This window comes from Egretta garzetta, unplaced genomic scaffold (genome assembly GCF_000687185.1).
Source record: "Egretta garzetta isolate BGI_Z169 unplaced genomic scaffold, ASM68718v1 scaffold278, whole genome shotgun sequence".
Lineage (NCBI taxonomy): Eukaryota > Metazoa > Chordata > Aves > Pelecaniformes > Ardeidae > Egretta > Egretta garzetta.
Window position 1 is genome coordinate 981,504 of NW_009260608.1, and position 11,583 is coordinate 993,086.

An 11,583-nucleotide genomic window follows, 5' to 3' on the forward strand; every position below is an offset into this window, starting at 1 on the left:
TGCTGTGCCCCTGCTATGCGCTGTTGGCGTTTAAAAACGTATTTAAAACCCAAGTGTCTTTTGCTCTTTGCGTTAATGGCCTTTGCTTTCAGATTTTGAAAGGGTAAAACACAAATCAAATATTTCTTTGTAGAACAGCGTGCTTTCAGGTGTGACCGTCCCCTGTCACTTTGCAGATGTTGAGATTTGTTTCATAAAACTTAATTTTGTATGCGAGTTACCTGCGGCCTCTCAGCTTATCGTCCTGAAATATTCTCATCCAAAGACCTTGAATATGTTTCATATGATGTAACTCAGACCTGTAAGATTTGCCAAACACATTTCTTAAAAAAGTCTTACGCCTGCAGTTTTTCTTCTTTTTTATCTACTTTTTGCAGTGCTTGTAGGTTAAATTAAAAGATGCTAGGGTTTGGGGGGTTTTTTGCTTCACCTATTAGTCTCTTCTTGTTTAAACTTACAGTTTTTATAGGTAACATGTTAAGTACCCAGCCTCAGTTCCAGTGAGAACTGGCTACCACAAGTACTTTAAAAGTGAAATTCAGTTTTTCGTGTTTCCTAGTTTTGCCACAGAGCCTGGTGACTGTTTTGGTTTGGTTTTTTTTTTTTTCAGTGTTACATTTCAATGCACTGTCATGGTGCTATGATGCGTGGTGTTTTCTTATGAGCTTGGGAGTAGTAATTTTATTAGCATGGAAATAAAATGGATTTAATTACATTTCCATCAGTCTTTAAGAACCTAAATGGAACCTCACTTTCATAATATGAACTGCTGTGTGTTGTCTGAAAAACTGCAAAATTCTGGTACTAGAAATCTTGTTCAGCGTACAAGGAATGAGAGATTACCTTGGTTATCTCTCTGTCTGCATTTCTGTCAATTTTCTGTTCACGGGAAGCATTTGAAAACTTGCATATTGTTCAAAACAACATGTTCCCTGAGTCATGTGAACTACCCATTTGATGGAGAAATTAAGATTCACATTCCATATTCAGAAGAACCATAAAAGATTTGTCTGGGACTTCTTTCTCTGTGTAATCTTCCTTCCAAGAAGGCAGGTGGATGGCTTATTTTAAAATATCCCAGGGCTTTTCAAATGGAGAATGAAGCCAAGCTCAGCTTTTGCTAAGTGAAAGTGCTGTATGGCGACACAAAGCGGGAAGCCCTAAATAATTTCATGTTTATGAAATGGCATAGGTTTGGGTTTTTATCATGAGAGGAGCAACTGCTAACTTAACTTTCTTTACTTTCAGAAGCCATCCATGCCATTTTGGTTTACAGCCAAAGTGCAGAAGAACTTCTGAAACGCAGAAAAGTCTATCGAGAAATAATTTTTAAGTATTTGGCAGCACAAGGAATTTCAGTGCCTCCTTCCTCTGAGAAACGTCTACTTGTTGATCGTGTAAAGCAGTACTGGAGCGGGCAGCTCACAACATGTGCCTCAGAGCCAGGGGAGAGTAAACCACACGCAGAGGTGAGTGCTACTTTCTGAAAGATCTGAGGATGCTTAGCATTGCTTTTGCAGGACAACCAGTGTAAATGTTCTAATGTACTAATGTACACCCAAAATGTGGCACTTCACCTGTATTTAGGAAGGTACTGAATCTCTTTAACTTTTTTTTTTTTTTTAAATTACATCATTTAAAGGTGTCTGTGTCAACATTTGAACTCTAATGTGTGGGGTCTTCTCCATCCTTTTAATTTTTAAATTGTACTGTGAACTAAAATAGAGGGTGTTCACAAATAATTCTGTGGGTTCAGGGACAACTGAAAACAATGTTAATGGTACACAAACCCTGTATAGCCCCTTGCCATTTTTTTAATGGGGTGGATCTTCTTAAACTTTTGGTTCAGATCCAGGATTTCCAGTGATTCTCCAGCCACACCAGATGCTAGTGATACCATTGGTAGGGCACATCCCAGAGCAGAGCAAAGAGATGCTGTCGATAGTAGATCATAGGGCGAAAATGTCTGTAGGACTGTGGTCTAAAATGTTGCAGGGGAGGGAGGGAATGGAGAGAAAACTTGGCTTGTAGTAAGTGGCCTTGATCTACTTCTAGAGGCGGTGCAATCAAAGTAGCACTGTCTGTAAGCTGTTTTCTTTTCATCTCTTGCAGTCAGAGTGCAGAATGGATTTTAGCAAATTTTTGTGTCATTGAAATGTGGTTTGTAGCTGTGCCAGGTCTGTGTCATTTTTTTTTCCCCTTGATATTAGTAACACTTAATACGGTGTAACTAAAGGTGTTTTGGCAATTACAGGTTCTTTTGAAGTTCAAAATTTTGACATTTAGCAAATCCTCGCTGTGTAATGAACTTCCAGTGTTTTATTAGTCTTGGATCTTTACCATGTAGCCCTGAATGGCTCTTTCAAGTGTTGTACTTCTGAGACCTAATGGGCAACAGCCCCACCAGCTGGACTGTTAGAGCTCTGTAGCTGTTGATAACCTACTGCGTTGAGCTTGTTTTCAGGGATTAACTGATGAGAAGTATGATTTAGCTGACCGTTGTTTTCAAAACAATTTTTTCTGTGCATACTTTGGAAAAAAAAAAAAAATGTTGCTCTTGCAAGAACACTTCCCAAGTATCACCCCATAGCGAAGTTTTATGATTGAAGATAAGTAGATTAAATTCTCCGAAGTACTTAAAACACAATCATAAAGAATGAGAAGTTCAGCTGGTTTATTTATTGTGTACATCTTTCCTCGCCTTTATTTTCTTTTCATTCTTGTGGCCCTCATCATTTTGAAGAATGAGTAACATGAACCTACGTAACAGAATTAGAAATTAATTGCAGTTTATTGTGAAACACGTACAGCATTTCTATATAGAAGTCTCTAAACTTTCCATACTTAATACTTACTTAAAACTGAATTTAATACTTACTAGACTTTGACATTAGCAAACTTGACGTTTGACTTACTTCTAAAAGTCTTGCTGTCAAGTTGCAAATACTGAAAAGCCCTACAAAATAACTACACATTTAGTTCTTGTTCAAAAAACACATCACCTTACAGTTGGAGGTCATGTATCTTTTTGTTGGAAAGTTTGGATGGTGTTTCTTAATTAAATAATATTACCTATTATAAGGGAAAGCAGAGGATAAACAAACTACGTATGTACAAATTAAATAGGCTCACAGGACTGTTACTTGAGCATCCGATTGTTGCCTTTTACAGTGACACTTCCTTTAGAAAAAAGTGTCCTCTAACCCAAATGTGTTTTTATAATCAACTTAAAAACCTGTCTTAAATATCTAATTGCTAAGCAACTTGTTTCCTAGAAGTTTGTGCTTAAATTTTGCTGTTCTTCTACACATTGTTGTAGACATACCAAGAATTCAACTGCAATGAATAGTTTTTTTTTCTTAGCTTGACCCATAATAGTATCTAAAAAACCTTACTGCTGACTTTGTTGCAGTACCTATTTAGTGATACAACACTTAGAGTGGTTTGTGACCCTCTTCTGATACGGTTTTAATAACATGACCATTAGTTCCTCACTGGTACTTGCTTTTGCTACTTACTGTGAATTTGGCTTCAAAACTTTATACCCATCACTCTGTTGTCAGTCTCAGCAACCCATCTTTAAACATAAATATTATTTTGAGATCTTTCTTATCCCCCTACATCTTAGATGTATTTTAGGAGTGTGTATGTTTGTCATTTTCTGTAAAACAAGGAAAAAAGGGCACAAGTAGCTTGTCCATAACCGATGGGGAACTAGCGGAAGGTGTGTTTTGAGTAGTTTCATGCTTTTCTTCACTGACCCATTCTTCTCTAAGACTTCTAGACAAGACAAGAATCTATGACTGAGCCTTTTCACATTATTCTTTGAAGGTTTGGCTGTCTGCTAGCAATGTTTACTGTGTCTCGCTACTATAAAATACTTTCTCAGCAGATTCAGTATTCAACAAAGGATTTTATGACAGTCTGAAGAGAGGATTTTATGACAGGCTGAATGGAGTTGCCTTTATTCCCAGAGTAAGCCTATGCTGCTGTGTGAAAATCCCTGCAGCCCTCCCATCCCGATGTCATATCGTCTCAGTCTGTTTTAGGTGATCTGTTGTACAATTAGAAAAGTAACTGAGATTCCTGAAGACTCTTGTCTATTTTGGAGGAGCAAAGGTAACATAAGTTATGGGGTTTTTTTTATGTGGGCTCTTTTCCTATTAGAAGTATGGTGAAGACTGCAAACATCATTCATGAAAGTGACCAAGGATCTTTTGGATGATTTTTGGCAGTCTTACTGCCAAACAGGTCTAAATTTAGGCATGTGATCTGGTGGAAAACAAATTCTGGAACACATTAATTCTCTGAGTTTCGGTTCTTCCTGGATTAGCTGTGCATTTTGTTAGCATATTCCACTGACATAGGTAAAACACCCCCATAAATCAGAAGCATTCTGTCAGCTTCAGGTATTAGGTTATTAGGATGTATTTAGGGCTAGATGGAGGATCCGGGAAACTACAGACCTGTCAGTCTGACCTTGGCGTGGAGCAGAGATCATCTTGAGTACCACCACATGGCACGTACAGGACAGGCAGGTGATCAGGCCCAGTTAGTGTGGGTTTCTGAAAGGCAGGTCCTGCTTGACTAATGTGATCTCCTTCTATGACAAGGTGACCCGCCTGGTGGATGAGGGAAAGGTTGTGAATGTTGTCTACCCAGACTTTAGTAAAGCCTTTGACACGGTTTCCCACAGCACTCTCCTGGAAAAACTGGCTGCTCATGGCTTGGACGGGTGTACTCTTCGCTAGGTAAAAAACTGGCTGGATGGCTGGGCCCAAAGAGTGGTGGTGAGTGGATTTAAATCCAGTTGGTGGCCAGTCACAAGCAATGTTCCCTAGGGCTCAGTACTGGGGCCAGTTCTGTTTAATATCTTCATCAAAGATCTGGACGAGGGGATCAAGTGCACCCTCAGTAAGTTTGCAGATGACACCAAGTTGGGCAGGAGTGTTGATCTGCTCGAGGGTGGGGAGGCTCTACAGAGGGATCTGGACAGGCTGGGGCGATGGGCTGAGGCCAACTGTATGAGATTCAACAAGGCCACATGCTGGGCCCTGCGCTTGGGCCACAAGAGCCCCGTGCAATGCTACAGTCGTGGGGAAGAGTGGCTGGAAAGCTGCCTGGTGGAAAAGGACCTGGGAGTACTGGTCGACAGCCAGCTGAATATGAGCCAGCAGTGTGCCCAGGTGGCCAAGGTGGCCAACAGCATCTTGGCTTATATCAAAAATTGTGTGGCCAGCAAGACTAGGGAAGAGATCGTCCCCCTGTACTCAGCACTGGTGAGGCTGCACCTCAGTTTTGGGCCTCTCACTACAAGACTGACACTGAGGTGCTGGAGCATGTCCAGAGGAGAGCCACAAAGCTGGTGAGGGGTCTGGAGCACAAGTCTTACGAGGAGCAGCTTAGGGAACCGGGGTTGTTCAGCCTGGAGAAGAGGAGACTGAGGGGAGACCTTATCACTCTCTACAACTGCCTGAAAGGAGGGTGTAGCGAGGTGGATGTTGGGCTCTTCTTCCAAGTAACAAGCGATAGGACGAGGGGAAATGGTCTCAAGTTGCACCAATGGAGGTTTAGATTGGACATCAGGAAAAATTTCTTCACAGAAGGGGTTGTCAAGCACTGGAATGGGCTGCCCAGGGAAGTGGTGGAGTCTACATCCCTGCAGGTATTTACAAGATGTGTAGATGTAGTTTAGTGGTGGCCTTGGCAGTGCTACGTTAACAATTGGACTCAATGATCTTAAGGGTCTTTTCCAACATGGAGGTTTAGATTGGACATCAGGAAAAATTTCTTCACAGAAGGGGTTGTCAAGCACTGGAATGGGCTGCCCAGGGAAGTGGTGGAGTCTACATCCCTGCAGGTATTTACAAGATGTGTAGATGTAGTTTAGTGGTGGCCTTGGCAGTGCTACGTTAACAATTGGACTCAATGATCTTAAGGGTCTTTTCCAACCTAAAGGATTCTATGTTTCTATGTGCATATTCAAAAGGTGACTTCCCAATAAGTACTATTTGTTCTTATCGGGTATATGAAGATGCATAGACCAAAACTATTCACCAAATCAAAAGGTACCAAAAAGAAGAGACTGAAGGCAACATGAAACAGGCAAAACATATCAACATAATTGCTTATTTACAAGAACTTTTTACTAAATTTATATGCCTTAATATGAGATTACTGTTTCAGGTTGGGTCTGTATCCTTGTTTTTCTGTAACCTTTTGGAAATGTGAAGGTCAGTGAGAAGTTACTAACCCAGGCACTTTTTACTCAGCAAAAAAATTTTGTGTGTCTATGTGAGAATCCTGGTGTCATGGAAGTTGTTCAAAAATCCTTTTCCTGCCCTTTTTCAGTAGAACCAGGGTTTTCTTCTTTGTTTATAAATTGTAAGCCAAGGCAAAACTGAAGGACTATTCTAGCTGTAATTCACAGAACCTGCCCTGATTCTCTAGATGATAGGATAATCATGATATTAAAAATAAATGAGATTTTACTTTGTTGTTGTTTTTCTTCTGGCACTCTGTCTCAGTACACTTAGAAGAGTTAGAATGTTTACAATGTGTATTTACATGCTTTTATGTTGTTCTAAGTGGTAATCTTGCATGTTAAGGCTAAGCAGGAGAATAAGGCTAAAAAAAAAAAAATGTGCTTGATTGCAGAGTCATGGACAGAGACAAAAGTCACCACAAGATGACATTCATGATCTAGGAGAAGAATTCTGTCAATGGTTCTTTGAACTCCTGAATTCTCAACATCCCTTGGGAGTAAAATCTGAAGAAAGATGGGGACCACAGCATTTTTGGGAGGATGCCAGAATGAAGTTCTGTTACAACACATTAGAAAAAAACACAGAAGAATATGTTGGTGCAGAAATGGTGAGCCTTCGCCTGCTCTCCTTGGTTAAAGAAGAATATCTTCTCTTCAACCCTAATTTGCATGCCAATGGACTGAAATGTGCCATGTCTCGACATGGGTTAGTACTGGTAGCAGTGGCTGGCACTGTACATAGAGACCACACTTGTTTGGGCATCTTTGAGCAAATTTTTGGACTCATTAGCTGTCCCCTTAGGGAGAATACCTGGAAAATAAAAGTTTTGAATCTTAAAATAGTTGGACAGAATGCTCTGGAGCCTGGGATGCAAATTGAAAAACCTTCCATAAAATATGACTCAAACCAACTGCAAGAGTTTTATGATGGGAAAGAACTGTCCGTGTTTGAACCTCATAAATTCTGAGCAATTCTTTCACAACGGAGTGACTGGGGTGGGACACGCACACACGACATACAGCACTTGTAGTGCATAGTTGAATGTTGAAATGGCTGCAGCCATGTGATGTCTCTTTTTTGAGTCCTCCATTTGTTGGATGACAAACTGAGATACAGAGTCTAAAGTATTAATACAGGTGATGCTTTTGGGCACCTTTCCAGAGCTAACAAATATTTCAGAGTATTACTTTAGATTTTGTACTGCAGTTAGGAATGGAGTTAGTTTAGTTATTCTTGGTTACAAAACACAGTTACATTTACATATGGGTTGCAGCAGTATGTAATGAACTAGGTGACAAGGGGTTCACAATCTGCAGGTTGCTCCTCTTCAGGTCACCAGTTTAAAGTCTTATCTGAGTTGTAAGAGAAAGTCATTGCTTCTGGCTTTTTGAAACTGGGACTGGTGAGTGTCTAAATGGACATCCAAGTCCCAAGAAAACCATCTGCCGCTTTAGGAGTTTTTGGAGAGAACAGGCAAAATAACATGAATGCTGCCGTTTATGTTCTAAATGTGGTTACTGAACCCCAGAAGTCGTTTAATGGGACAATGCAGGGAACTTGGCATTGCTGAAGACTTCTTGGGTTAATAGCTTCCTTTCCTTTTACTTTATGGTTCCAACTCTGTAATGAATAATCTGTTGTTCGATCTGTGTCCCCAAGCAGACAAATTTCAGATGGTTGCCCAGGTATCCGTTTCTAGCACTGACTCTCTTGGATCAAGTAGTTAATTTCATGACTTAGAGCAGCACTATATGAACCAAATGCTTTGATAATTATTTTGTATGTACTTACAACAGAGTTTTTAATATAATGGTTGTGATTTTGGTATGTTTCCTCAAAATAAGAGTTTTATCCACTCTGAGATGCTTTACTACATTGACTAGAAGTCAATTTGTTGACACTGGGGAGTTACAACTACAGGTGGTGTTAAATACATAATCCAATTACTACTTAATAACTGAAATTATTGCCATTGCAGAACTTGAATTTTTTTACTTTTTTTTTTTTTTTTAAAATTTATAAGGGTTTAGAGGTGAAACGAGATGAAAACTTTTTCTGCAGCTTGCTTGGATTGTTTTCGAGTTTTGTTTTAATTTTATAGCTTCACCAGTACAAGTTGTGAAAATGGAAACATTCCCCGTAACATGGGAACAGTTCTTTTAGTTTTGATATGTTTGTCAAAGATGACAAATGGGAAAATTATGAGTGGGTGAGGGGAAACAAGATTTGGGTATGCACAGAACTGATTTTTATGAACAGTCTGAATCTCGAGTTCTCTTTAAAAATTTCTAAAATAATTTATTTTCTAAGCAAAAGTGCGTTGGAATGTTCTTTCGCAATAAACAGTTGAGTTGTGGCTTCTTCAGCTACTGATGTATAATAAATAAAAATCAAGCCGAATGTAAAATTTGGAAGAAGCAGTTTCCTCCTATGTGTTGAGAATTGCATTCCTTTTGAGGTGAGGACAAAAGCCTACCTAAGGGCCTAAATGGGTACCTTTTCAACATTCAGTATGACAGTCTGTAATTCAACTAGATATTTTGCTGTTTGCAGAACTGTACTTTGTGACTGGCAGCATAGCTGTTACTTTAGTCAGTGTGTTAAATATGAACATGACTATGGGTGTAGTTTTCATTACTGCTTTAAGCTGATGAGGTGCGGGAGGTCCCCTACCTCCACTCAGAGGGGGATGTCCTTGCTTCCTTCTTGTGTCAGCATTAATGCTTGTGCCAACTCTGAGCAAGAGGGAGTGAGGACTGATCCCAGTGAAAACTCCCTCATTATCAGAAGCCCTTCAAGCTGATCGGCTCTATAAGAAGGCTGGCCATACAAGTGCTAGTGTCAGCTTGAGGAACTTGAGTAACAGAGAACTTGAGGAACAATTTGCTTTTTTTGGTGATGATCTGAATTTCTGTGGGATTAAGCAAGTGATCAAATAGCAGCCTTTGTTAATTCTTACATTCCGAATGTTTATGCTCGATAGCTTCAAAATAGTTGAATGTAAGGAGCATTGTGGTAAATCAGCTTTTCACTAAGGCCAGTAGCTAATGAACTTGTTCTTACTCCTTCAGTTCTCCTACACAAAGTATGCAAGAAAATGTTAAATTGTCACAGGCTTGTGACCTCTCTGGAATTCCTTGTTCTGGTGCAGCGTGGAGTAGGTGCTGTATGATTTACCGATGACCTGTTGGTGCAGTTGCTGCTCTTGCATTGTTGATCAGGCTGTTAAGAATCTGCATACATTAGTCCGTGCTCATTAGCTGCAGAATGATAACTGATTTTTGCAGCAGCTAATTTTGGCGTGTGCTTATGGGTTGCTTCAAACTGAGTTACCAAAGGGCAGCTGGTAGCAGCAGCTGATGAGCAGCTGATGGCTGCTGATGGGCAGTACAGTATCTACGTACAGTATCTGTTCTTTACAGTCTCACCACCTACCTGAACATTTGGTAGGCACTGACAGTCAGCTGATGCTGAGTAACTCTGGGTTTGCAGTTATTAACCGGTACGACTTTCTATCTTGTGATACACCTTCCTCTTTTAATCCCAGGCCTGCATTCTCTCTTTCAAAAGCATACTCGTCCCTTCTAACTGCATTTCACTTCCACTTGGAAAAAAGGATTCCAGTTTTATAATGGTTCTGCAGGCTCTGCATCTTGCAAGGAGGCAGAACGGGGTTTTGAAAGTTGCCGCCTGACCAGTCAGCACCAGTTGACCTGTTTTGCAGTCAGGCTGTAGGGGACGCAGAGAGGTGGTGGTGCCTCTGCCCGTTGACATTTTGTGCATGTTCATTTTGTGCCACGCGAGAGTTGTGAGATCGTAGCTGCAGTACTGCACCACAGGATATCACAGATATTTTTCCGGTGTTCTGATTGTTGTTTATAATATGTATCCTTACAGGGAGTTCAGAATTCAATTTTCAAATCATTGTTACATTCAGAATTTTTTTTTTTAAGAGTAGAAAAACTCTAACTGCAGGGTAAATTTGAGAAGTTACTTTTAGCTTAACCTTGACTTTAAGGAAAAAGTTAAGACTTGTGTAAATGGCGTACAGCCAAAAAACTTGAAATATTTATGGAAGTGAGTTCATCACTCCCTCTAGATGCTGTTATTCAGAGCTGAGGTAACTTCTAGTTGGTTTACCTTTGGAAATAATGGACATTTTAGTTGCCTTTAGGAGATTAAAAAAAAAAATAAAACTTCTTCAGAACAGTTTTCATCAATTTCCTCTGTATCACTATTTAGTCAAGGTTCAAGACAAGGATTTTCAGTTGCAATTTCTTATGTCTATCACTAGTACTTAAGCTGAAATGCTAAATTTATATTTTGTAGATCTATCTCTGGAAAGTAATTTGTCAGTAAACAAAATACTGACTTGGGCCAAAGCAGGCAGAACTTTCTGAATTGTATAAATGTTGAACAGTGGAAATCATGGCCCTCTCTTACAATCAGCCACACTAGATGGATTTAATTCTTTTGGCTCTGAAGTAGGAAGCTTGAATGTCTTAAAGCAATATAGAAGCAGAGCCTCTGTGATCATGCAGGCCACCTAACTTACTGCAGGCTATGCTGTATTGCTTTGGCTGTGCTTACTCTCCTTATGCAGAAGAAGAAAAGTAATTACAAGGAGACCTTACACAGAGCATTAAATGAGTTCTGACTTGTGTCTGTGTCCTGGTTTCGCTGGGACAGAGTTAATTTTCTTCCTAGTAGCTGGCACAGCGCTGCGGTTTGGATTTAGGATGAGAAGAATGTTGCTAACACCCTGATGGTTCAGTTGTTGCTGAGCAGGGCTTGCACCAGCCAAGGGCTTCTCAGCTTCCCCTGCTCTGCCGGGTGCACAGGGAGCTGGGAGGGGGCACAGCCGGGACAGCTGACCCCCACTGGCCAGACCATAGGACGTCACGCCCAGTATAGAAACTGGGGGGAGTTGGCCGGGGGACAGCGATCGATGCTTGGGGATGGGCTGGGCATCGGTCAGCGGGTGGTGAGCAATTGCACTGTGCATCACTTGTGTATTCTACTATTATTAATTATTATTATTATTTTATCTTCCTCTGCTGTTCTATTAAACTGTCTTTATCTCAACCCATGGGTTTTACTTTTTTTCTTCCAATTCTTTCCCCCATCCCACTGGGCCGGGGGAGGGAGGAGAATGAGTGAGGGGCTGTGTGGTGCTTAGTCGCTGGCTGGGGTTAAACCACAGCAGTCTGTGGTCTAAATATCCAGCAGTGCTCAACTGCACGTTATTTTCTGAAACTTTAGAATAGTAACGAAAAGAATGTGTTTTCTTTGGATGCTCACTTCCTCCATTAAATTA

General features: G+C 40.5%; 1 protein-coding gene across 1 annotated transcript; it reads left to right on the forward strand.

Annotated features, from left to right (window-relative positions):
* Positions 1–1,244: 1,244 nt before the first annotated feature.
* On the forward strand, positions 1,245–11,004 carry CUNH3orf38 (chromosome unknown C3orf38 homolog; the record flags this gene model as incomplete). Its single annotated transcript, XM_035900374.1, has 2 exons — positions 1,245–1,469; positions 6,658–11,004. Coding segments are annotated over 2 exons (801 nt in total), but the record flags the coding sequence as incomplete, so codon positions are not given.
* Between the last annotated feature and the right edge of the window lie 579 nt (positions 11,005–11,583).